The 27,000-nt window shown below is 35.0% G+C and overlaps 1 protein-coding gene across 3 annotated transcripts in view; it reads left to right on the top strand.

Annotated features, from left to right (window-relative positions):
- Window positions 1–27,000, top strand: part of RASA3 (RAS p21 protein activator 3) — a 299,007-nt gene that overhangs the window by 180,461 nt on the left and 91,546 nt on the right. For all 3 annotated transcript variants that reach the window (XM_074192117.1, XM_074192115.1, XM_074192116.1), the window contains exon 5: window positions 14,674–14,750. In XM_074192117.1, coding sequence (XP_074048218.1) covers window positions 14,674–14,750 — 77 coding nt within the window. The remainder of the gene's footprint in view (window positions 1–14,673; window positions 14,751–27,000) is intronic.

The raw sequence follows: 27,000 nt of genomic DNA, 5'->3' as shown, positions 1-27,000 counted from the left end.
TTTAAAATTTTGGTAGGGATAAGATAATGTATTGTTTCGTAATCTACAGAGTAATTCATGGTAAAGATGTATAAAATAAGAACAACTAAGTCCAGCAATAAACTTTTTAAGATATTCTTTTGTTATTATGAACTTAATCATTAGCAAACACAAAACATTTTAATATGCAAACATGAAAAAGAATGCAAATTAACATCTCTTAAGTAGTCTTTTTAGAAAGTACATATTAATTAATTTCTACTTCATAGTTTTTAAATGTTCATTAATGTTTTCTTTGTGTCTGTCTCCATCAAAAAACTCAATTTACCCTTCTCAACTAAAAATCCAACCTCCTCAGTAACAGATTAGTATTATGAAGGCAAACAAATCAATTCAGTGATCATTCCTAAAAATGTTTATTTTATTCCTCGCTCTAGTCCATCACTCCTCTGCTAAGAGGCAGGGAGCATACTTTGTTATAAGTCTTCTAAAGATGTGACTGGTCACTAAGTTGGTTAGTTCTGAAGCCTTTCAAAAACTATTTTTTGTGGTCTTTGTTTTCCTATTTCTGCTTATTCTGCATATCAATTCATATAAATCATCTCTGAATACCTTGTAGTCAGTGTCTTCTGACAGATACAGTCATCTAACATAAGTCATAAGACATAACTTACTCAACCTTTCTCCAACTGATAGCACCCATTTTGTTTATAGTTCTTTGTTACAGCAAAGAGTGCTGCAATGAATATTTTTGGACAATTTGTTTTTTTCCCCTCTGGCACTGTAAACTAGACAATTTATATTATACTTTCCATAAAAGGAAAATGGAATTACCATGAATTGGAAAAGGCAAGATGTTTCTTGATCCTCTCAAATTTGTTCTTAAAGCTTTTGGCAGATTATATTGTGGGGAAAAAAAGTTTATTTCTTCTCCTTCCAACTTGCTGTATCACATGCCTGTAAAATTATGGGTAAAACTTGAGATAGGAATGGTAAGTGGACATATGTTGAGAGCCTGACAACCCCTAAGTAACTATTTCTGGTGAAGCACTTCAAATCTAAATGTTTCTAACTTCCTGCCACACATGACTCTTGAATTTCTTTATATGTATTGGTTCCATAGTTTCATCACTCAGTTCACCAATTTCTCTGGTCAGGCTGAATTAAATTTATAGTCCTCCAACTGCTATTTCTCTAGATCAAGACAAAGGAAAAATCCACCAAGTGTTTTTTTCCTTTCCCTCTGCTTCTTAACAAGATTTTTACTCCATTCATTATCATTCATCGCCCTTTGTATAGGAACACTCAATCTGCTACTCAAAGGGAGTAAGGAAAAATGTTGCAATATTCACTGTTAATAACACCAGATGTGATATATAACAATCACATAAAATGCCTTTCATATAGTATATGATTCATGGTATACAATACAATGTTCATATATAGTAAATTACCTAAGGTAGGCTTTTATATGTTGTACATCATTTATTCAATGTCTTCTATAGGATACAGTATTTTTTTCTTTCCAGCTAACATTTATGTGTTATTTGGGTGATGTGTTATGAACTTAGTCACCAGTTGGATAGTCTCAGCATTACTACTAGGAGAATTCCTGACATTCTTGGATGCTTTGTCCTAGCAAGCAGCCTAATACTGGTACTATGGTATAAGAGGGCTATTAAGGCTGTTCATTGCTGATACTTCTGGTTTTCTTGAAACCTCCATTAGATTTGTGGTAGGCATGAATTTGTCTATTTCTGGGTCTTACTTTCTCATCCATTAAGGCAGGAAGTGACCACCTTAGTAATGGTCTACATTTCATAATGGATATTTAGTTTGTCTAATTAGAATATTGGCTCAGACCATTTCTCCCTTGATTTCTCCCTAGAGATAGATATTCAACAGGATCCTTTGCTGAATCTAATTTCTTGACCTTCCTGTTTACTTGTTCATACAAACTCATTCAACACAATATTTATTAAATGACTTCTACCAGTTCCCCTGTGAGTACTGAATGTAATATTTTGTCATTTGTCAGTCCTGCACTTACAAATTTTGTAATTAATAGATTTCTTAGTCTTGTGATTATCGGATATGGGATGACTTTCCATTGTTGAGCTTTCTAATGGTTTCCTATGACATAGAGATTGCAGAGAAAGATGTTAGTGAGCTCGGTTATAATATTGTTTGTGGCCTTCAGTTCTCTAGGTTGTCTACTATGAATATCTAAATTTTTTTTTAGCCTCTTGAAACTAGGAAGCAGAGGTCTCTGGGAAAAGTTGTCTTTTATTAGGTTGTTCAGTTATTTTACAGTCATCTTTAACTCTTCATAACCCTTTTGAGGTTTTCTTGTCAAAGATATTGAAGTGGTTTGCCATTTCCTTTTCTAGCTCATTTTTATACATGAGGAACTAAGGCAGAGGATTAAGTGACTTGCCCAGGATCACACAGCTAGTAAGAAGTGTCTGAGACCAGATTTGAACTCACTAAAGTGAGTCTTCTTGATTCTAGGCCTGGCAAAATGCCTTAAATTTTCTTGCAGGCATCAAATTCACTTAAAAGCATCAAATATGTGATGAGTCAAGCCTTGATTTATCCAGGTTTGAGGAAAAAATACTCATCCTAGTTCTCTCAGTGTTTTTTTTTTTAACATCACCACTCTAGGTTCTGTATGAGGACTATAAAGTTTAGCATTTTGTTGAGTATTTCTTCCTATATTTTAAGCCATGTTTATTCCTGGTACTAGAAAAGCACTGCAGTATCTTCTCAGATTCTCTTTCATACTTCAAAATCCTCTCCTTCTTCATGTCTTTCATTATGGAATCCCCAGCTTCCTTCATGTCTAAGCTGAGATTTTACTTTGTTTACAGGCCAATTTTAATCCCCCTTATTTTACACTTTAAATTAGGAAACTTAGACCTAGAGAAGTGAAATGATTTAGTAATTAATTAGTTAGTAATTAATCAATTATCAGAGCCAAGACAACATTATAAAGAACAACAGCATTATTATTTTAAGAATGACTGTACAAGGGGCAGCTAGGTGGCGCAGTGGATAGAGCACTGGCCTTGGAGTCAGTAGTACCTGAGTTCAAATCGGACATCAGACACTTAATAATTACCTAGCTGTGTGGCCTCAGGCAAGCCACTTAACCCCATTGCCTTGCAAAAACTAAAAAAAAAAAAATGACTGCACAAATAAGACATTTTAACTATTATAAATACCCAAATTAACCATAAGACATATGAAGAAAAACCATAAAATTATCCATAGAAAGAACTGATAAAACAGAAACTTGTATAAAATAATTTACACACACACGTGTGTATATATGCATATGTATGTGTATGTATATATGTATCTCTCTATACATATTTGTATATATATATTTTCATATTAAATATGCCTAATTGATTCTAATGACAGAAATCTGTAGGGTGGACTGAGGGAGTGAAGAAAGAAGGAAAAAAATTAAATTTTAAATTGCAAGTTGTACATAACTGAATTGTAGTTTCATGTGCAATCATTTTTTTTTATTTTTACTATGTTATGGTAATGCTTGTTTTATTTCATTAATAAAAAAGATTTAATGATGCCAGGCATACAGTAGGTGCTTAATAAGTGTTGATTGATTACCCCAAACCACACAAGCAATAAATAGCAGAGCAATTTTTTGAACCCAAGTCCTCTGATTTCAAATGCAGGACTCTTTCTCCACAGTGTGGTACCTCAACACTTGTGTTTAGCTGAAAATTAGAGAAATGCAGGTCTTTTATGATTATTGCCTCAGTTTAAGCCAAATAAGTCAAATAACTACACATAAGAGTGTCTTTTTTAAGTTTCTTCATTCTATTAGATGCATTAAAATGAAAGGAGAAACCTGCCAATAGTATATCCACTTTCTGTTCTCTTCTACTCTAGTGGTTTTTCCTTTTTGAAGGACTGAGATAAAAAGCGCAGAAGTTGCCAGAAGCTTTTCAAGTTTTAATGTACAAATATTTAGCATGTGAAAATGAGTAAGACCATCTGTTGAATGACCTGACTGTTGGAGGCAGGGTTCTTTCAGTTGTTTCAAGAAGGGGAGAATGTATTGGGAGGGCAGGGAGAAATCTTGTAGTTTTTTATGCCTACCTTTTGGCTAGGGGTACTTTGCTTGGAAAGTAGAATAAGGGAAAGGTTTTCAATATCTCAGATGCTTAGAGATATATGGAAACCCAACATTTTTTTTGACATATGAGAAAACTGAGGCAAACAGAATTTTGTGACCTGTCCAGGGTTACATAACCAATTATCTGATGCTAGATTTGAATTCAGGAAGATGAGTCTTTCTGACTCTGGGCCTCACTTAGCAGCCTTGTAATAATGATAGAGAGCATTACCATAGAACTTTAAGATTTACAAAGTGATTTACACATATCATCTCATTTGATCTTCACAACAGTTATGGGAAATTGGTATGATATTACCCTCATTTTTCAAATGAAGGATTAGAGAAAGACAGAAAGAATTAGAGAAAATCAATTTACCCAGGGTTATTCACACACTAAAAAGTGTTTAAGACTGGATTTTAACCCATTTGTCTGAGTCCAAATTCAATACTTTATTCATTGGGTTGGCACTTAATTATTCTCCTGTGTGAGAGATCTGTTGAAGTAAAGTTTTTCAGCTTTATTTTTTTTTAGATTTTATTTATTTTATTCTGAACTTAAATAAAAACAGTGTAGTTTTATTAGCCAAGGTTTTTTTTTTTTTTGTCCAGAATTATAATTTTATTGGTGTATAGAACACTCCTCAGGGGAACTCTCTCCCTGATGCAAGTCAGAAACTCATCAGCCTCTTGTCTTAGGCTTATAGAGTTACCTGAGGGGTTAGGGGTGGGACAGAGAGGTTAGCAGAGTCACATACTAAGTTTAGAAGGCATGATTTGAGTTTTTCAGATTCCCATGCCTCTCTCTCTCCAGTCGGTAGGAGATCTCATAAACTAGAATTAGCTTAAAGTAAACTTTCTAGGAAAAGTCATCTTCTTACATGTGGTCTAGATTAAGATACCCCTTCTTTTTTATACACTGTATACTTCCATCTCATAAACACTGGAGAAGGGAAACACCGATTATCCTACATCATAGGACATCTCTGTATTTAACCCAAGAAAGGAAAACCTTAACAATTAGCAGGGTCTGATCCTGTGGAGGTGTTAGTCCCTCTTCTCGGGAAAAACAGGAAACAGGAAAGTGAACATTGTGCCAACTGACAATACTGGCCAATCTGTTAGAAGTTGTGACATATTTGTGTGTGTGTGTGTGTGTGTGTAGGAATGTTATTAATTGTTACAATAGCAACATTCTTCAGTTTGGTAGTAAGTGACATAAAAGTAAAAAGATAAAGGTCAGGCTTTGTGGGGATGAAAAGTCGTAAAAGATGATGCCCTGTGCTAAGGAACAAATACCTTTGTCAAGTATGCACAATGATGCTTAGAGAAAGACTGAAGCTCAGCCTCCACCATACAGGGAAGTTTCAAGTCCAGTTCCCATAAAACCACTCTTTAGCTCATGTTGTATCTTCTGTAATATATTTTTCTTTAAAGAAAAAACCCTTCTGAGCTTCCTGTGGAAGCCCTGCCTTCCATTGATGTTCTGCTAGTCAGTGATTTGTCTCACACTCTGCTGAATGTTTGGATAGGGTGGGGACCCCCTCCTTCAAAAGCTTATAGGGTCTACTTTGGGAGAAGGCATGGTGTAGTGGAATGTTTCATCAGACTTGGAGTCATCATGACCAGTGTTTGAATTTCTTCAAAGATGCTTACCAGTCTTAGGACTTTAGACAAAATTATTTAACCTTTCAATCTTCAGTTTCCTCATCAGTAATGAGCCTTATAAGACCACTATCATGGATTATTGTGAGGATTCAATGAGTATGTAAAATGCTTTGCAAACTTTAAAGTGCTATTTAAATCCTTTTCAGTTATTTGAGTTCTGTTCAACTCTTGGTGACCCCATTTGGGTTTTTTTTTTGGCAAAGTGGCTAGAGTGGTTTACCATTTCCTTCTCTAGTTCATTTTACAAATGAGGAAACTGAGGCAAACAAAGTTAAGTAACTTACCCAGGGTCATATAGTTATTAAGGGTCAGGGTCAGATTTGAACTCAGAAAGATGAATCTTCCTGATTTCTGGCTGGTGTTCTATCCACTGTACCACCTTGCTGCTATTAGCAGACATGTACTGGGAGAGATGCAAAGATTAATAATAAAAGGGCACCACTGTCAAAATACTTAACTGTCAGATATAAAAAGCGACATCATTAGTGAATTGCCCAAAAATTGTAAGTTTTAAATTGAAAATAAGTATCCTATAGCTTGTTTTTGATGGTGGTTATTGTTATTTAGTTATATCTAACTCTTTTTGACCCCATGGATCCTAGCATTCAAAGACCTTTTATCTTCCACTACCTCCTGAAGTCTGCCCAATGGTACTGCTTAGTGGTACCATTTGCTTAATTAGGCAATAATAGAAAGCTTTGTACTCACAAACTGGACTATACACTTAAACCCCTATGAGGCCCCATGGCATACTTGGTATAGTTATAAATTTGGAGTTAGAGGGCTTCAATTTGAATCCTAGTTCTCTCTCTTTTTTTAAAAACTTGTGTAGTCTTGGAATTTTTCCTTTTTCTGGGTCTCATTTTGCACATTGTAAAAATGAGAACTAGATAATTGCTGAGCTCTCTTTCAATTTTGAATCCTGTGATCCTCAGTACTGTTAACATAGTCTTTTATCATGCCAGAATAGTGTGCATAGTAGTGTTCTTTAACATGTTAAAATAGTTTATCTATTCCAAAGGACAAAATCAGTTTAGTAAACTTGATGTCAAATCATTTTTAGCCTTCTTCCTGGATGTACCCTCAGTCTTGGGAGTAGCCTGTCTCTCCTGTTGGCATAAGATAGTTCTATATTTGTGGTGCCAAGGATCATAGAATAACTTAAAAGTCATTGTCACTTACAACTTCCCAAGGAAAGCACATTTATTTAAAGTTCTGAACCAGTTGCCACATTGCTGCATGGCAACCAAGTACATCATTTCTTCTCAATCAGTCCACCTCTGTGACAGGAAAATCTCTTTTTTAAATTTAACTTGTATTTATGGGTGTAGTTTGTTTTGTTTTTAGTGGCAGTATGCTGAAAGCATTTTTGATTGTGAAAGGCAAAATGGATCTAGTGAATGAGGATTATAAGGAAAGCTGGAGAGTCACTTATTGTGGAAGTATTCATTCCCTAGAGGCCATCAAAGGATTCCCTGAGTTCAGAGGCCAGAGGAGAATACTTAGCTTTTCTTTAATGTATGAGAACTTTTACGGGTAATTTGTGGGATTTTTTTTTTGGTACATAGTATGTTTGGTTTGAACCACAAATCTATAGCTGGTAGAAATATGAGGTGCATATTTTGGTGGGTTTGAGAAGAGTGTGAGCAAAGCTGGTTTCTTCTGAATATCTACCCTGTGAAGTTTTTTTTTTTTTTTTGGTTGGCAGTTTGCTAATGATGGGGCTCCCAAACTATTGCAACCAGAGATAGAGAATAGGGTGTGACTTTTAGGTTATCCAAACAGCAAACCCTGGTTCCATTTCTATTTGAAGCATGTTTGAAAGTACTATATTTTACCAGTTGTTAACTGAAACCAAGTACATACATTACCAAATACACAATTATAATGACCAAGCTTGCTTAAAAAAAGAAAAGCTATGAGAAAGTATGTTCCCCACTTCTTTGCAGAGATTATTATAGAGGAGACTATGCTATGTATTTTTTTCATAATGAATATTAAGGTTAAATTTTAATTAAAAATTTTAATAGTATTTTAAGTTTTTTCAATTACATGCAAAGAATTTTTGACATTAATTTTTTTGAGTTCTGAATTTTTTAATTTCCCTTCCTGATCTCCCCTCCCAAGATAGTAAGCAATTTGATACAGGTTTTATATATTTATATTATATATATATACATATATATGTATATATATATATACAATGATGTAAAACATATTTTCATTTTAGTTATGTTGTGAAAGAAGCACAAAAAGAAAAAAATGAAAAAAATTCAGTGAAAACAATATGATTCAATATGCATTTAGACTTTATTAGTTCTTTCTTTGGATGTGGATAGCATTTTTCCTCATGAGTCCTTTGGAATTGGAAGACTATGTACATTATCAGACTTTTTCAATATGTTGGTTAGGTTTGCTGAACTCTTGCCCACTTCCTTGTTATAAGGAGATATTCTATGAAAAGGGAAGGAGGGATATACTAAACAGTAAGGGTAATATAAAAACAAAAGATATTGATAAATGTTTATTTTTAGAAAATATTTTACTAGCCTTCAAGGAGAAACTGTAATGAAATGCATTGTTTCCAAAGATCCTCTAAAACAGAGGAAATCTAATCAAGTTCTAAATCTCTCCAATTGTCTGAACTTTGCTTGCATCCTGCCTTTTGAGCTGATGTCTACTATTTTTTTCCCCCCAATGTAAATCTTCCCATAGAAATAACTGGTAGATTGGTGTGAATTACTTGAAGAAAAGATCCTGAAGAAACATACTCCTTTATATTCATTTCCACATCACCTTTTCAGAGAAGGTTCTAATCATTCTGAAATTCTCTTAGCTGATCACAGTGTATTGTCTTTCCACCTATGCCTTTGATTTCCCATACCAAACTCTACTCTTTGCCCATAACATGATCTCTCCAATTCCTCAACCCTGCAGTTCTATCTCAAGTCATCACCCTGTACTAGCCACTCTCTTGTCTTTTCCTCATCTTGTTTCCTTGATGAATCACTTTACCTCCACACTGACCTTTTCTTTTGAACACTAACCCTTTTTTCATATTACCAAATATGTCCTGCTAAATCTCACCTGTACTTCTACCATTTGCTGTTTTCTTTCCTACATACCTGCTGCTGAACAAAGGTGGAGAAAATCTTACAACTGCTGACTACAAACTTAGTTTCATAATTCATTTGGGCCTTCACTGCTGGTAAACAATCCTTCCATATTTTTCTTATTAAATTACTACCTCATACCCTACAATGACTCTGTTCAACCTTTTCATTCCTCTTCAAACTTCTTATGACCCTCTCTCCCCTCAGAAACAATTAAGGCCATTTATCAATGGCCTAATACTAATACACCTAATACTCAGGTGCTTTCTTCTACCATCTTCCCCTTCACCCTTTCTCACATGAAGATATGGCTCCATTCTTGCCAAGATTGTACCTCTCTACACGTACAATTTCACATCAGCCTGTCTCCTCCAGCAGATTTTCCCCTCTACTACCCCCCTCACTCTTTTTAACATCTGTTTACTGACTACTTACTTCTCTACTGTCTACATTCTCATGTCTCCCTCATCCTCAAAAACCCCTCCCCTGACCATTTCTTTCCTGCTCCTTCTTTCCCTTGTGGGAACCAAACTCCTTAAAAAAAGTCTCTACTTCTTTATTCTCTACAGTCTGGCTTCTGACTTTATTATTCATCTGTAACCTCCCTGCTGAACTTTAGTTTCACATCTCACTTCCTCTATCACATCTTAAATTCAACATTTCCAAAACTGAACTTAATATCTTTGCCCCTAAGCTCCTTCTCACTTCTAAAATTCTGTATTTACTGTCAAGGACATCATCATATTCCCAGTCCTCCAGGCTTGCACCCCAGGTGCCATCTTCCATTCTTCACTATCTCTCACTCCCCACATCCTGTCAATTTTACCTTTATAATATCTAATATTTTTCCTTCTCTCCTCTGATATTGACATCAAACTATCCAGACACTCAAGTCCTCATACCTGAATTATTACAATATCCTGATGGTTGGATTGCCTGTCACAAGGCTCTTCCCACTCCATTCCATACTCTATTCAGCCACAAAGTGGTTTTTCTAGTACCTTGGTCTAACCATATTATCTCCTTATTCAGTAAACTCCAATGGCTCCCTATCCGCAATAGGTTCAAACATAAAATCCTGTTTGGCATTTAGAGCCCTTCATAGCATAGACCTTCCTTCCCACCTTTCCAGTTTTATTATATCCCTCACCCCCTACTTCAATTCTGTAACATTGGTCACCTTGCTCTTTTCCAAACTATATCTTGACTCTTGACTTTTCTCTGGCTGTTCTCCATTCCTGGAGTGTTTTTCCTTTCTTATCTCTGGATTCCTTTAAGGCTCCGTTAAATTCCCACCTTCTGCAGGATGTCTTTCCCAAACCCTTTTATTCTAGTGCCTTCCCTCTGTTGATCATTTCCTATTTATCCTGTACACAGGTTATTTGTGTGTATTTGTTTGCATGTGGTATTTCCCATTAGATGGAGAGCTACTCAAAGGAAATACTGTATTTTGCCTTTTTTTAATTCCCCGTGGTTTGTGGGGTGCCTACAGTGGCCACTTAATAAATGCTTATTGACTCTCCTACTGATCCTGTAGAAACAACCATTGTATCACCATGAAATTTTGTTCTCTTCAGTAACATTTCCCCTTTTCATCACTGACAGTCAAGACTAGTAGTTTATGCTACTACTAAAAGTAATCATAACTTACATTTAAAATGTTTAAATATTTTAGAGTGTCATTTTTCACATCATCTCATTTGCTTTTCACAAAAAAACTGTGAAATAGATGCTGGTGTCATCATCATTTTACAGATGAGGTAACAGGTTTGTCTTGGGCCCCACAGCTAACAAATAGGAGAGACAGTATTCAGACACAAGTCTTCCAGTGGTATATGGAAAGAATATTTTAAAGAAAGTTACAAGCATAAAATGTATTAAATCCTCCAAGAATGAATATTTCACATTGTCACACTTTTTTCTTGTTCTTTCTCCTCCCCTTTTCCTTTATCAGCCCTTTTAGAAGACAATATCACTTTTCACTAAAGATGGGATGTTATTGATTTTTTAGTTAAATCCCACCTTATACTCTGTGGGATTAGGTGGCTTGTTTGTCAGTGCTCTCTTGTTCCACACACACACACACACACACACACACACACACACACACTTTTATTGTTAATATTATTATTGTTCAGTTGTATTCATTTGAGATTTTCTTGGCAAAGATATTGGATTTGCAATTTCCTTCTCCAACTCATTTTACAGATGAGGAAACTGAGTCATACAGGATTAAGTGACTTGCCCAGGGTCACATAGCTGGTAAGTGTCTTAGACCATATTTGAATTCAGGAAGATAAGTCTTCTGGTCTCTTGTCTGGGCTTTGTATCCACTACTACCTACCATCTAGTTGCCCTATATATTTTATGTTTGTATACTTATGTGTGTGTATTTTCAAGGTCCAGAGAAAGAACAAAAGACTCCTAAATTTTTTTTAGTTTTTAAAGCAATGGGGTTAAGTGACTTGCCCAAGTCACACAGCTAGGTAATTATCTAATTATCAAGTTTGGAAACATCTCTCTAAAACCTTATAGCAGATAGAAATAATGAGATGTTGGTACCCTGAGAGAAAGGGAGTTAAATGCTATTTCAATTTATATAAACCCTACAAAGTCTTTCAAGTGCCTATTTTGTGCTAAGTCCCTTGTTGGATACCATGGTTATAGAGATAAGTAAGATATAGTCAGTACTCCTCAAGTATCTTACGTTCTTTTCCTAGTTTCATATCTAGTGAGCTGTTTTGATTAGTCTTAGTTTCAGCAAAATTGAATTAACTTTGTGAAACCAAGCAAGTCAAGCAGATGGAGAGATGGAAAAAACTACAGGGATTACTTTCTTGTCAAATCTCTCCATTTTACAGATGAGGAAACTGTGATTCAAAGAGTTTAAGCTCATTCAAACTATAATTGGAAAAAGTAAGATTTGAACCCAAAGGCTCAGCCTCCAAACTTGATGTTTTTTCTACTCTAAAACATTTTCTTTCCCTTGGTACTTATTGAATCCATAATTATAGATTTAGAACTAAAAGGGACTTTGAGGCAATAAAGTTCTATCTTTTTCATTTTACAGATGAGGAAATTGGAGTCACAAAGAAGTTAAATGACTTAATGTTATTATTTCCATTGTTATTGTTGATAAGAGTACTGCCTCAATTCTAAAAGACCCATGATGAAAAATGCTTATCCACATTCAGAAAAAAAGAACTGATTATTTCTGAATGAAGGTCAAAGCATGCTATTTTCACTTTCTGTATTTTTGTTTTTTCCTTTTGTTCTATTTCTTTTTTAACAGCATGACTAACATGATTGCACATGTATAATCCATATCAAATTGCTTACTTCTTAGGGAGAAGAGAAGGGAAAGAGGGAGGGCTAAAATTTGAAACTCAAAATTTTATTTAAAAAAATGAATGTTAAAATTGTCTTTGCATTTAATTGGAAAAAACCCCCCAATACTATTTAAAAGAAAAAAAAGAATTGCTGGTTGAACCCACCCTAGTCACACCCATCTTTGAGGGCAACTCTGCTACACCCAATGATGTACACCAATTCATGTGGACTTATTCTCCTTTCATGCCGTTTCCCACTCAGGCAATACACTAGTTATGGCAGATCAAATTAAGTGAGAAAACTGTGCTAGGAAAATTTTGTTCATTTGTTGATTCTCACATTGAATCTCTTTTGATTTAAGTGGAAAATATGTATTCCTCTTGTAGGAATGGTGAGACTTGCTGATGGAAAGCAGATTGTACATGGTTATTTGATGGATTTGGGAGTGAGGGCTGAGAGTTCTTGCAGCGAGTGTGTGAGTCACTTTCTGGGAGGAAAGGATACAAAAGATATACAAAGATCAATTCTGGTTCTTACAGAATTTATAGCCTATTTAGCAAGGGAATCTTAAGACCTGTTTTATATCATGGACCCCCTTGACAGTCTGGTGAAGTATATGGACCCATCAGAATAATGTTTTTAGGTGTATTTAATAAAATATATAGCATTATAAAAGAAATCAATTAAATTCAAATAAAGTGAAATTTTTTCTCATCTAAATTCATAGCCATCTGAAAAATCTCTAATTTAGAGAGAAAACATGTATGAAATGGTAGCAGAACATTTTTCTATGTGGGAAAAATTATAAATTGCTAATTGATTCTGCAATCTAAGTCTAAGAGAAAAAGAATAAAAAAAGTTAGAATCAGGTAGGTTGGAATTTGGTTGGGTGGTTCACTGGAGTAGGATGGTTGGGACTAGATCCTAAATCTGTGAATTATCTATCAGGTCATGTTCTTTTTGTCTTGGATTCTCCTCTAGAGAATGCTTTTTCTTTTGTTTTCTTCTTCTTCCTCCTCCTTTTCCTTCTCTTCCTCATCCTTGTTCTCCTCCCCATTCTTTTTCTAAAAATCTGTTTTAACACACATGAGCACAAAACCTGACCCTTCCTATATAAGAATGATACAGTTCTGGTGTTTTTCCTACCTCTTTATTTAGGCCTCACTTAGTGACTGGTATAGAAATTAATAATAACAATTGTAGACTTAAATAGCTTTTTGAAGTTTACAAAGTATTTTTCTTGCAACTGTTTAAGGTAGGTAAGGCAAACATTTTCTAAACATTTCTTTGAGGTTGCCTCATGCATTTTATGCTATTTCTTATAAATAAGTTACCTTTGTATTCACTTCATCTTTCTCTGTGATTCTTTGGGTTTTGAACAATTTTAACTTTCCAATTTATGTTGTTCCCTGATTCAGTGGTAATCTGGGATTATCCAAAGCATTGTATAGGTTCATAAACACAGTCTAGCACATTCTCCTTTTTTAGTCGTGGGCCCAACTCATTATCATCTTTAAGGCTATCCAAGATGTCAAGATGTATATTCTGATGGGAAAATTTGGCAGACTAGATCTATCCAAGTGGTGTCAAACTCAAATAGACTAGGATCCCTGTGGCTGCATATTAACTTAGAAAATCACATGTTAATATTTTCTATTATATTTTATTTTGTTAAATATTTCCAAATTACATTTTAATCTGGTTAGTTGGACAGTCACTAGTAGTAATACATTTAACACCTCTGCTCTATCCAATTGTACATAAAAATCTAGGCAATATTCCTTCTTCCTTAGTTCTCCCTTCACTTCATCCTGTTACTTTATAGTTTTTCTATATAGGTTTTGTTTTTATATGGATACGTTATTCTATCCCTCTCCCCCCCCCCAGAAAAATGTGAGTTTTTTGAGGAAAAGCATTATTTTAGCCTCCTCATCTCTACTAGCTAATGCCATGAACATCTCCAAAATGAACAGTGCTATCAGATGCTCTCATTTTTGTACAATTCTTTTACAGATTTTACTTTTTTGGAAACTAATTTTTTATTTTGTTTTTGACTTCTTAATTATGAAAAACCTCCCCAATTTAAATAGTCAGCATATATAGCTCTAATTTTTTGTGTAATGATTCAGCGTTGGCCTGGAAAGTGGTTCATTTAAACAAAATTTATAAACATTAAGTTCTTTCAGATGAAAGCTCTATTTAAGTGATTAATCTGTTCTGTTTGAGTCATGGTCAATGGGAAATTACTGTGTACAGTCATTATGCTTTATGGGTGGAAATGCATTTACGAGGTGGTTAGCAAGACAAGATTTCATTGTTAAATCACAGTTTGACAATGAAACTTTTCTTTCGGTATGGATCCTTGATGGGAATGAAGGGACTGTTATACTTGGTATTCTCTAATTTTCATATCATGCCTTATCTTCTGTATTTCAGGGAAAGGTACATCTTGAAATGAGACTGAGTGAGGTCATTACGGACACTGGTGTCATTTGCCATAAACTTGCTACCCGGTAAGCCTTGAAAATATAAAAGAATTAACTATAACTCAGATGAACTTCTTTCATGTATCATGAAATGGGACATAAAGTAATAACTATGTTTTCTTAACAACTGTTCCCAAACTTATGCACCAAAGTAAGCACCATCCCTTTCAAATCCCTTTCCTTGGGAGATGACACATTTATCCCAGTAATACCAATGTGGCTCAGAACATTTTTTAGAATTTTTCACTGATAAATGCCTCCTAAGTTTGGAGACTTCTTTCTTATAAATAGCTCCATTGATATCTTCCTCCTTCAAGGGAAGATTTAGTTTTTACAATGTCCAAAAAAAGGGATCACCTAGATAATTAATTTAAAATTACTGATTTTCTGGTGTAGCATATGTACTGACCCTGAAGACAACTCCAAGAGAGGAGTTGCAAAAGTATTTCAAATGAGCCCAGCACTGTAATTTGCATATAGCCTCCCAAGATCACTGTTTTGAAGATGTCTAAATCTTGGTATTTTTAAAAGGTCTTATTCATTCATGTATAGTCAAAGAGAATTATTAAGGGGCAGCCAAGTGGCACAGTGTGATCTTGGGCAAATCACTTAATTCCATTGTCCCACAAATTTAAGAGTAAAAAAAAAAGAATTATTAAGCCCTGACTATAGGATGGAAAGAAATAAAACTAGCACTCATAACGTGAAAAAAAACTTTTGAAGCAAGTCTCTTTGATAAAGGCCTCATTTCTCAGACATGTGGAGAAGTGAATCAGACTTATAAAAATAAGAGCCATTCCTCAATTGGTTAAGTAATCTAAAGATGTGAACAGTCAGTTTTTAGATAAACCAATCAAAGCTATCTATAACCATATTTTTAAAAAAGCTCTAATTGATTGAAGAAATCACTATTGATTGGAGAAATTCAAATTGAAATAATTCTGAGGTACTGCCTCACACCTGTTAGATTAATAATAGGATAGAAAGGGAAAATGAGTTCAAGATAATTTCAAGCTTATAAAGTTGGTTTATTGAAAGGGTGCTTTTGCCTTCAAAAGAAATAGTGAAGTTCAGAAGATGGGTGGGTATGAGGGGAAAGATGTTTAGACTTTGTTGAGTTTGATAAGTCTAAGGAAAGAACATATATTTGAAAATGCCCAGAAAGTTATTTGTGATGTGGGACTAGAGCTCAGGCAAAAGACTAGGACTGAATATATAGATGCATGAGTCATCTCCATGGGATGCTACTTGAATCCATGGGAATTGATGAGATCACAAAAGAGAACATGGAGATAATGAAAAGGAAAAAAAAAGAGGGCCAACAAAAGATACTGGGGAGAAGTAACTGTGTAAAATAGTGGGGTAAAAAAGAAGAGACAAGTATCTCAAAAATCCTATAGAGAAAAGATTGTATAGAAGGAGTGGTCAATAGGGCAAAATATTGGAGAGAAGTTTAAAGTCTATAAAATTATTAGTATTCCATCATCTCTGAATCATCAGTTTTCTTTTTTCCTTTTTTGAAAATTTTGTGAAACAACTTTAACTCCCTTACTTTTGGCAGTGAGTTGAATGTAGCTCCCTAAAAACATTTTGAACAATATTAGAGTAATTTAAAAACAAGGAAGCTTTATAAATGCCAGATGTTAATAAACAGAGTAAAATCACTAACCTGATAGGATACCTTTTATTATATTTCTCTCATTTACAAAATAAGCTCCCCCTAAGTTAGGAGTGCCCTAAATCAAAATTTTCTCAAATTCTATAGCTGTGAATAAAGAGGCTATTAAACAATAGCCTTTAATTTAAACAAATTAAATTATATAATACTACAAAAGTATTTTTAAACAGTAAAGGGCTACACAGATTTAAATGATTTGTTTTGTTCTTGATTGTTTTTTGCTATTACATTATTAAGAAAGAGTAGTGTTAATCAACATTTATGCAAAAACTCACTGTTCCAAAAATCTTTTTTTTTTTTAGGTTTTTTGCAAGTCAATGGGCTAAAGTGACTTGCCTAAGACCACATAGCTAGGTAATTATTAAGTGTCTGAGGCGGGATTTGAACTTAGGTCCTCCTGACTCCAGGACCAGTGCTCTATCCACTGCGCCACCTAGCCACCCCTGTTCCAAAAATCTTAATGCAGTTTTAAGTTAGTAAGACTTAAAGGACACTTTAAAGAGTACTTACAGAATTTATTTAAAGAATCTTTAAAGTATTCATAAACTATTTATGCTAGGATATAAAAATGGTGCATTTGTTTTTATTTTTTAATTTTTAAAATTTATTTAAGGCAATGCGGTTAAGTGACTCGCCCAAGGTCACGCAGCTAGGCAATTATCAAATGTCTGAGGCTGGATTTGAACTCAGGTACTCCTGACAAACAGGGCCAGTGCTCTATCCACTGGGCCACCTAGGTGCCCCTAAAAGGTCTCATTTGAAAATATTTAATTATTAGTTGGGAACCTAGGGAAGAAATTCCCAGTGCCTGAGTAGTTTCAGGAAGAACCTCTTTCTTTCCTCAGAGTTTTTGATCTTACTTTTTGCTCTCAAAGAACCAGATAAGATTAGCATAGATTTGCTATTTTGGCAGTCTTGAATTTCTACATCAATAGTATAGACTCATAGATTGTTAAATTTAGAGGAGATGTTAGAGAACATCTCATTGATATAAAACAAAACCCACTTCTCCTTCCTTTGGGCTTAAAAGACTTTTTCCATTTCATTGGGTGCAATGTGTTATACTCCTATAGGTAGAGTGTGAGGTAGAAAAAGTCAGTAGTAGACTTGGAATCCAAAAACTCACATTTAAGCTTTGACTGCTTCTTACTAGCTGTTGTGACCTTGTGCAAGTCTTTGGCACTGTCTTCACATTTTTCAGATAGGGATAATGATATTCCTTCTACCTAATTCACACTACCTTTTAGAATTAAATAAGGAACAAAATGCATGTAAATCAGTGTCCAACTCTTAAAATGTTATATCCATGCAAGCCATTTTCCTTCATTCACCCAAATCATCTATCTTCTTCAAATTCATTGCTTGATATGTTACTGAATTTGAAATCAATTTTCTTGAATGTTTGTAGCTAGTGGTGTTTTGCATTGAGGGTAGTTTGTAACTTTGGCAGCATCTGATAATCTTGATTCATAAAGGACTGTTTTAGTAGGAGTTATATATAGCATATTGGTTTCTGCTTCAGAAACTCTGAAGACCCAACTACTTCATCTTCCATGACTATGCATAGCTTCCCAAAGATCTACTGTACAATTTTCTTCCATCACTCCTTTGCCATCCTACCAAACCACACAAACACACACACACACACACACACACACACACACACACACAAAACACCCTACAATTATTTTTTTCTATACAAGGGTACTTAACCTGTTGTGTTTAGACTTGTTTTGTTTTTAAACTATTTTGATAATTTTACATTTCAGTATTATTTCTTTCCTTTGTAATTTTATGCATATTAGTTTATGAATTTAAGGACATTCTTCTAAAAAGGGATCCATATGCTTCACCAGACTGCTAAAGGATCCATCACAAAAAAATTAAGAACCTCTGAACTCTACCAAATAAATCATCCAGTGGTACTTTAAGAAATCCTATAGAATTTAAAAAGTGTCTGCTTCCCATATGTTTAAATGCCTAAGGATACCATTTGGGGGTGGGGGGAGTAGGATCATAGGGTTTAGGGCCAGGAGCTCAATATTTCCTAAAGCACAGGTCTGAAATTCCCAAGATACCTGTCTGCTTGAGATACTTCATTGGTTCCCTATTGCCTCAAGCATAAAATACAGATTCCTTGAAGCTCTTCAGTCTGTCTTTCCAAGATGATTGTATATTATTCTTCAAAAAGCTTCTACATTCTAGGCAGACAGTGACTTTTGTATTCCTGGAACACTCTCCCTTCTTACCTCTTCCTCTTTAAATCCCCAGGTCCCTTCAAGGCTCAGCTCAAGGACTCTCTCCTCCTACAAGAGATCTTTCCTCAATTTACTAGTCTACTCTATCATCCCCAACCCTCTGGGATTAATTTGAATCCATTTATCTCTGTGAATCATCCTAAACCTCCATCCCAGCAGTATCTAAGCACAGTGTGGTCAACTAGTATAATTTTTGTCCTGTGGCAAAGTTCTTAATAAGCAACTTTGAATTTCTTTGGGTTAAATTGAAGGGACCTTAGCAATCATTTAGTCCAAGTTGTGCCTGGAAGTAAACAGAATTTTTGTGACTTGGAGGTTTTCTCACTTGAGTCTCTCTATAGGGAACATAATACCATGCAGTTAGAGTGTAGAATTGATTGTCTATTTGAATAGATGGTGAATTTTGTTTACGTCTCCTGAATGGCAACTTATCCAGACTTTCTAATCCATTATAATGATAAGTTTTATACGGTCTGATTCTGAGTCTAGTTGCAAGGAGCAGGCAGAGGAAGGAGTAAAGAAGAATGCAAGAATAAAATCAAGGAGTTCAGGATCAAACCCTTTCTCTGCCTCTTATTTTGTGACCTTGGGCAAATCATTTCATCTCACTGGTTCTGTTTTTGTTTTTGGATATGTAAAATATTGGAAGCAAACCAAACAATCTTTGAGGTCCTTCCAATTTTTATCTATGAATCTCTAATGGTATAATAATTTGATTTTCTCTAGAGACAAATAGGAAAGACTTTACTTCAAATCAATCTTCACACACTTGCTAGTTGTTCGACCCTGGACGAGTCACTTAACCTCTTTTTGCCTCAGTTTTCTCAACTTTAAAATGGGGCCAACTTCTACCTCCCAGGGATTTTGTAATGTCTGATATGAAGTAGATATTTAACAAATCATTCTCCCCCTCTTCTCCTTTTTTCCTTCCTTCCTCCCCTCCTTATTTTCTTCCTTTCTTCCTGCCATCCTTTCATTAATTAATTAACTATTAAAGCAGTGAAAAAAAAAACAGAAGCCCTTCTATGCCAGGGATTCTTTTTTTTTTTAGTTTTTTTTGCAAGGCAGTGGGGTTAAGTGACTTGCCCAAGGCCACACAGCTAGGTAATTATTAAGTGTCTGAGGCTGGATTTGAACTCAGGTATTCTTGACTCCAGGGCTGGTGCGCTATCCACAGCATCACCTAGCTGCCCCCATGCCAGGGATTCTTAATCTAGGGGTTGTAAAAACATTTTTTATACTTGCATTTCAATATAATTGGTTTCTTTGTGATCCAATCTAATTTCATGCATTTAAAACATTATTCTGAGAAAGAATTCTTGAATTTCATCAGACTGCCAAAAGGGCCGATGTATGAAACACATCATAGTTAATCCTCACTTTGTCATTTTCCTTCTTGATTATTTAAAGCCTTCCCCAGTCTGGTTTAGACATTACTACCTTTGAGATACGAAGTTCATTAGCTAAATCTCTTACTTTGATTTTTGTCTCTTCCTTCTGCACCCACACCTGGAAAGAAAAGAGTTTGTACAGGGCTTATTCCAAAATTCAGTGCAGTTTTAGGTCTATTAAGGGACTAAGATTTTCAGCAAACCTTTGTGGGGAAGGGGACACATTTCTCGCCCATTTCTCCACCCTGCCACTGAAATTTCTAGCATTGCCAAGATACCTTCTTAATTCCAAATCTGTTCCATGGGGCTTCTTTGCTGTCTATTCCTATCTATAATTTTTAGAACTAACTTACTCACCAAAGACAAATTGCAAAAATTCTATGTCTAATTTCAAAAAATCAATATTGGCTGAGTTTGATTCAGTAACATTCCTGTCTTGGTCAGACAGTGCCAAATAATGTTCACTCTTCATTGCTTTGGATTTCATTGTTGAACTCATTGACACTTCTTAATGAGTGCCTCTTCTTGCCTTTTTTGCTCCTTTTCTCCTGTTGACACTGAACACACAAACACAATAGCACATACAGAGTCAAGATTACAATAGAACCTTATGACACTTGAAGATGTGGTTTCCAGGAATGCATTGTGTCTAAAAACTGAGACTGCCTCTAGCAGCAAATGACAGACAGCCAGGCTCTGCCTATATTTCAGATTCTTTCAGGATTGGCAAGGACTTTAACTAGCGATTTTAAATCCTAAATACAACCTGATTTAAATTTCAGATGAAAGGCCTTTTCTTTATCCTGTTAAACACACGGGAACAGAGCAATTTTTTTTACTTTAGTTTTTTATTTTTATTTTCAAGGCAGATTTGATTTTTGTAAAGAATTAATGAGTGTTAAAATGGATTTCATTTGTCATACCTAATGGTCTGCTACTGAAAACTGACATTTATTTTAATGAACACAAAAGTCTTAATAGTTGTATGCTTTATTGTTCTTTCTCTGAAATTCTTTAGAAAAATTGCTAGATGGAAGAGGCATTACCTAGCCACCTTGTTGCTGTTGTTTTTAAATTTGCCCAACTCTTTTGTGGAAAATTTGATTTTTCATGAGCATTATGCCAGTGCAATACCTGATGACATTTCTCTCAAAAATCTATATAGATTTGGATATACTAAAATTACTTTTACCTTATTAGATTTTCTAATGATGCTGTTCACTATTACATAGTAGCAAATGACAACCATAGTTATATGTCTAAATATAGTGTCTGTTTTATATCTGACTTTATTACTTATGTTCACATATTATCTATTTCTGAAGTTATAGGCATATATCTGCATGGATTATTTTTGCACATTTTAAAAATGAGGCTTATTTATTTAGTCTCTATATCTAAATCAACAAAATATTTGAAACATTTTACTATAAATTTAGTAATTCTCAACTAAAAACAAATGAGCATTTTTTTAAAAAAATGGGGCTCATTTTAACTGAACTATTTGGCTTCCTCTATATCAGTATCAGCAAAATATTTAAAACCTTTTATTATAATTTAATAATTCTCAAAAAAGCAAATGTGCAAAATAAATGATAAGATATTATATAAACTGCATTACTATTTAATAGAAAGATGACTTAATTTTAAACAGTGCCTCAGATATTTTCTACCTGTGTGACCTTGGTTAACCTCTTCCTCCTCTGGAAGATGAAAGGTTTAGTTAGACTAGATGATCTCCAAGGTTACTTTCAGCTCCCAAGCTAAGCTTTCCCCAAGCTTGTAGACTTGAAGCATCCAGTTCCTACCATGATGCCTTCTCATCTAGTAGTTGCTTAATAAATGCTCACTGTTTGATTTTGCAAGGTAGAACTACATGAATTTATAAAAAGCAGACAAAAGATGCTTTTGTTGTACATCCATTTTTGAAGTCCCACTTCAATTTTTCAATCATTTTTCAATTGTGTCTAACTCATCATGACCCCATTTGGAGTGGTTTGATTGGGATGACATAGACTTTAAAGTATTTGCATTGTCTACAATTATTTTTTCTTTTTTTTTTAATCTTTTTTTTTTTAAATTTTAAGGCAGTGGAATTAAGTGACATGCCCAAGGTCACACAGGTACTTATTAAGTGTCTGAGAATGGATTTGAACTCAGGTACTCCTAACTCCAGGGCTGGTACTCTATCCACTGTGGCACCTAGTTGCCCCCGCTTACAGTTATTTTAAATGGAATTTTTATTTCTCTCTCATGCTGTTGTACTTTGTTGGTAATACATAGAAATACTGATGATGTATGTGGATTTATTTTATATCCTGAAACTTTGCTGAAGTTATTAATTGTTTCAAGTAGTTTTTAGTTGATTCTCTTGAATTCTTAAGTATACTATTGTATCATCTACAAAGAGTGATAATTTTATTTCCTCATTTTGTATTCTAACTCCTTTGATTTTCTTTTCTATTCTTACTGCTTAACTTATATTTCTAGTACAGCATTAAAGATTAGTGGCATCCTTGATTCACCTCAATCTTAATGGGATGACTTCTAGCTTATTCCCATTACAGATAATGCTTGCTGATGACTTTAGATAGATCATTTTGAGGAAATCTTCCTTTATCCCTATGCTTTCTAGTACTTTTAATGGGAATGAGTGTTATATTATGTCAAAAGTTTTTTTCTGCATCTATTGAGATAATCATATGATTTGTTAGTTTTGTTTTTGAAAGGGTCAATTATTCTGATAATTTTCCTGATATTGAGCCAGCCCTGAATTTCTGGTATAAATCTCACCTGCTCATAGTTTATTATCTTAGTGGTATAATGCTATAGGTTAGTATTTTATTTAAAATTTTTGCATCAATATTGATTAGGGAAAGTGCACTCTAGGTTTTTCTTTGTTTTGCCTCTTTCTGGTTCAAGTATCAGTACCATAATTGTGAATCCATCTGGTCCTGGGTATTTTTTCTTAGGGAGCTGGTTGATGACGTATTCAATTTCTTTTTCTCAGGTAGGGTTTGCTTATTTTGCCAACCTTTTTCTTGACTTCAAACTTTATGTTAAAGTTGTACTCTGCCGAACTTCATATTTTTCATATTGCTATTTTCAGAGCTAGTTCTGGGTCAGTAAGTTTTTGGTGCTTCCAAAGTAAGGAGCGGTTCAGTTTTCGAGTACACTTCTGGTATGTGTTGTGATCTTTGTTCAGGAAGAGATCTTGTTCCCCTCTATGACTCCTCTGGGCCTTGCAACTGTGACCAGATCTTCTGTTTTCCTGTAGTCATAAGAGCTAATGCTTCTTTTTGTCTTGGAACCATGACCAAGGTCCCTATTCCCTAGTGAGTAACTATAAACACTCTTCTTCACCTTGGACCTGTGACCAGGGTCTTTTCCCCTCTGTGGCAGCAAACATTAGTGCTTCTCTTCATCTTGGAACTGTGACCTGGAACTACCTATGGACAAAGTCATAGCTTCTATACCCAGTGCCAGCAGAGAGTCCCCTAATCTCTTTCCAACCAGCTGTCCAGTCCCTTTACCCTCTATGGATTGAAAACTTCCAATGCTGCTGTTGTAACCTTCTCCAAGGCCTTCTGATAGCATTGTTGCAGCATAATGTGCACTAGGCTCTGGACCTGACCACTATCCCCAGTGTGACAGAGCTTTCCTACTGACCACCTGAGTTGTCTTTGACTTGAAAAATTGTTTCCCCACAACCATTTGTTGGTTCTACCACTCCACAACTCAATTTGAGACTTTATGTTAAAATTATTTGGAGGGGTGGCTAGGTGTCGCAGTGGATAGAGCACCGGCCCTGGAGTCAGGAGTACCTGAGTTCATATCTGACCTCAGATACTAAATAATTACTTAGCTGTGTGGCCTTGGGCAAGCCACTTAACCCCATTTGCCTTGCAAAAGCCTAAAAAACAAACCAAAAACAATAAAATTATTTGGAGGAAATTTGGGAGAACTCAAGGGAGTTTCTGCCTTTACTCTGCCATCTTGGCTCTTCCTAGTCTGCAATGAGCTTTACAATTAAACATGAAAATGGGCATTTGTCAAGAGGATTCTGCTACAATCTGTATTAGTGTAATTTATGCAGTGCTTTTGGATTGATAAAGCAAGTTACAAATGGTTATTCATTTTATCTTCACAATAGCTCTGTGAAATAAATGCCATTACCATCCCCATTTTGTGGATTGAAGGTTTTGTGGATAGAGGTTAAGAGATTTGCCCAGGCCCACACTAAATATCTAAGGTTGAATTTGAACTCAGGTCTTCCTGATTTCAGGTCAAGTGCTCTGTGTACTTTATCAACAACCACTTAGCTACCTTTTTTGTATGTTATTTAACCACTCTGAACCTATAAAATCATCTTTCTATGGCAATAATGATGCTTGTATTATTGACTTTTTCAGTCTTGTTATAAGGAAAGCATTTTGGGAACTATCAAGCATGAGGCAAGTTATCATTATCATTATCATTATTTTATTATTATTTCATTTTGTCACAATATGTTACAATAATAACTAACAGCTGTTGTCAAGTCCTCTTAAAGAACTACAACTTTTGTATATTTCCTTGGAGAAATAATATTTTCTTCAAAAGCACAGAATCAATAACACAACAAAAGAAAGCAATGAAAATATGTTTAACAAATAATCTAACATTCTACTAAGAAGGAGAGATGGGTAATTAGCTCACAATGGTTTCATCTAATCAAGGTTAGGCATTTGAATTAGTGTTGGTGTTGGTATTATACCTGTTGCTAAATGAAACTCTTTCAAAGTTACTAATTGTCTCACATAGTACAAACACATACACATTTACTAGGGGCTTGGCTCTTGGAAGGACTTTGCCATCTCCAACACAGACTGCATCAAGTCTCCAAAATGACTCAGAGATGTCCTAAAAGAGGACAAAATTGATGTTGGCACCATATAGTAGACAATTCAGTTTAATTACTGAGAAAATCTAATTGTCTGAAATGTTCATTCTAGATAGGATAGAAACAAAGCATTTAAAACTGCTTTTCTGATGGAGAATTAGGCACACCCGATATCTTGAGTATGGAGCTGGCCCTATAATTTTCCCTTAGTTTCTCTCGTATCTTTATTTCTCCATCTCCCCTTCCAAATTCTATAGGTAGAAAAGGGGAGAAGATAGCAATGTGCATGTTAAACATTTTTTGTACTGGTCTGTGCATGCAAAATTTTCCAACACTCCCAGTGTTTCACAGCTGTCAACACCTGTTACTTGCATGTACTGATAATGTTCATTAGTTCTGCCAAAGCAAAGAGATAAGAATTCTTTACCAAGACCACGGAGTAACATTACTGTGCATTGTGGGATATTCTAAATTCTAGAGTTCTTTAGCAATAGAATTTAGAACATCCCTCAGAAAATGTTATGTAGAAATAATAATGCTAGCTAATATGAATTTAATACCTAATAGTTTACAAAATACCTTCATTTACAACAGTCATTTAAAGTAGAGGTAGCAAGAAGAAAATTATCCCCAATAAACTGGTACACCTTTAGTATTCACTTTATAGTCTTCATAAAAAGAGCTGCTGTAAATATTTTTGTACATATTGGCTTTCCTTTTCCCACATTTTAAACGGTTTTTAAAATTTGTTTTTGTTTTGCCAGAGAGGCTCATTTTAGGATCATAGGGTTATAGATTGAAATCTGGAGGGGAGCTCAGAGGTAATTTAGGCTAACACCCAACCCCCTTCTCCCCACCTCCATATTGCAAATGAAGAAACTGAGATCCATAGAGAGCTAAATAATTAGTAAATGTCAGAGGTGAAATTTGAACCCATGCCATCCTGATTCCAAGTACACTCTGTCCAGGACACTGTCGTCCCTTTTTATTTCCCAGACAGCTGTGACTAACTGCCTGACACAGGTGAGAAAACCAAGCAATTTGTCCAAGGGCACAGAGCCAATTAGCAATAGAATGAGGACTCACACTCAGATCTCTCAATTAAAGCTCTTTTCACTACAAGATGATCTTTACAATTCATTTCAGTGTAATTTTTAGAGGTAAATAGAAGATGGTAGGAGAAAAGATACCAATACAGTATATAAATCCTAGCAGAAAAGTGATTTTGCTTCCCTTAGTTCAGTGTAAAAGTATTACACTGATTAATTGGAAGTAGTATTTTTGCAGCAGGAAGTCATTAGTACATGGTTTATTATTACATAGATCCAACTCTGCCATGAATCAAATTCTACCCTTTGGAATATAAGGACTACATACTATTAGTTATCCTATAGAGCAGGCATTTGACTTTATGGCACTAAGCAAAACAACAACAAAAAACATGTCAGTGAATCTAGCTTCTTGCAGCAACTATTTTAGGATTCTGAAGGAAAGATGTTGAAACTACTTCTATCATTTTTAATCATTTGTGGCTTTGCTGGTACACTGTACAGTAGCAGGCAATTATAAAGGATATGCTGCTTCTGTAAAGTCTAAAAATGTCTCTGGGGCTCCCTGTCATTGGAAACTTGTTAGGTCATCTAGGAGAAGGCATGGTAGCTATAAAAACAGTCTTTTTTACCTTGTGCTAGTTGGATCTTATAAGCTGCCTGCCTGACTGCACCCTTATTAATATTCTTGTTGAGGAGCATCTCTCTGCTCGCTCTCTCTCTCTCTCTCTCTCTCTCTCTCTCTCTCTCTCTCTCTCTCTCTCTCTCCCCCTCCCTCCCTCCCTCCCTCCCCCCCCTCTCTCCATCCACCCCCTGCATTTAAGTGAAAAGAAAGCAGTAATGGCAAACCTAAAAGATTATCATCTTTGGTTGGTATGACATTTTTGAGTACCTTTAATATTGGAGAATTGGAAAGGGCTTTAATTAATTAAAAAAACCTGGGGAGTAGATTGTGTATCATAACAATGAACCTCTCAAGAATCATAGAAGCATACCCAAAGATAGGAGACTTACAGATT

This window comes from Macrotis lagotis, chromosome 6 (genome assembly GCF_037893015.1).
Source record: "Macrotis lagotis isolate mMagLag1 chromosome 6, bilby.v1.9.chrom.fasta, whole genome shotgun sequence".
NCBI lineage: Eukaryota > Metazoa > Chordata > Mammalia > Peramelemorphia > Peramelidae > Macrotis > Macrotis lagotis.
Note: the sequence above shows the minus strand (reverse complement) of the source record. Positions and strands in the feature narration are given on the sequence as shown.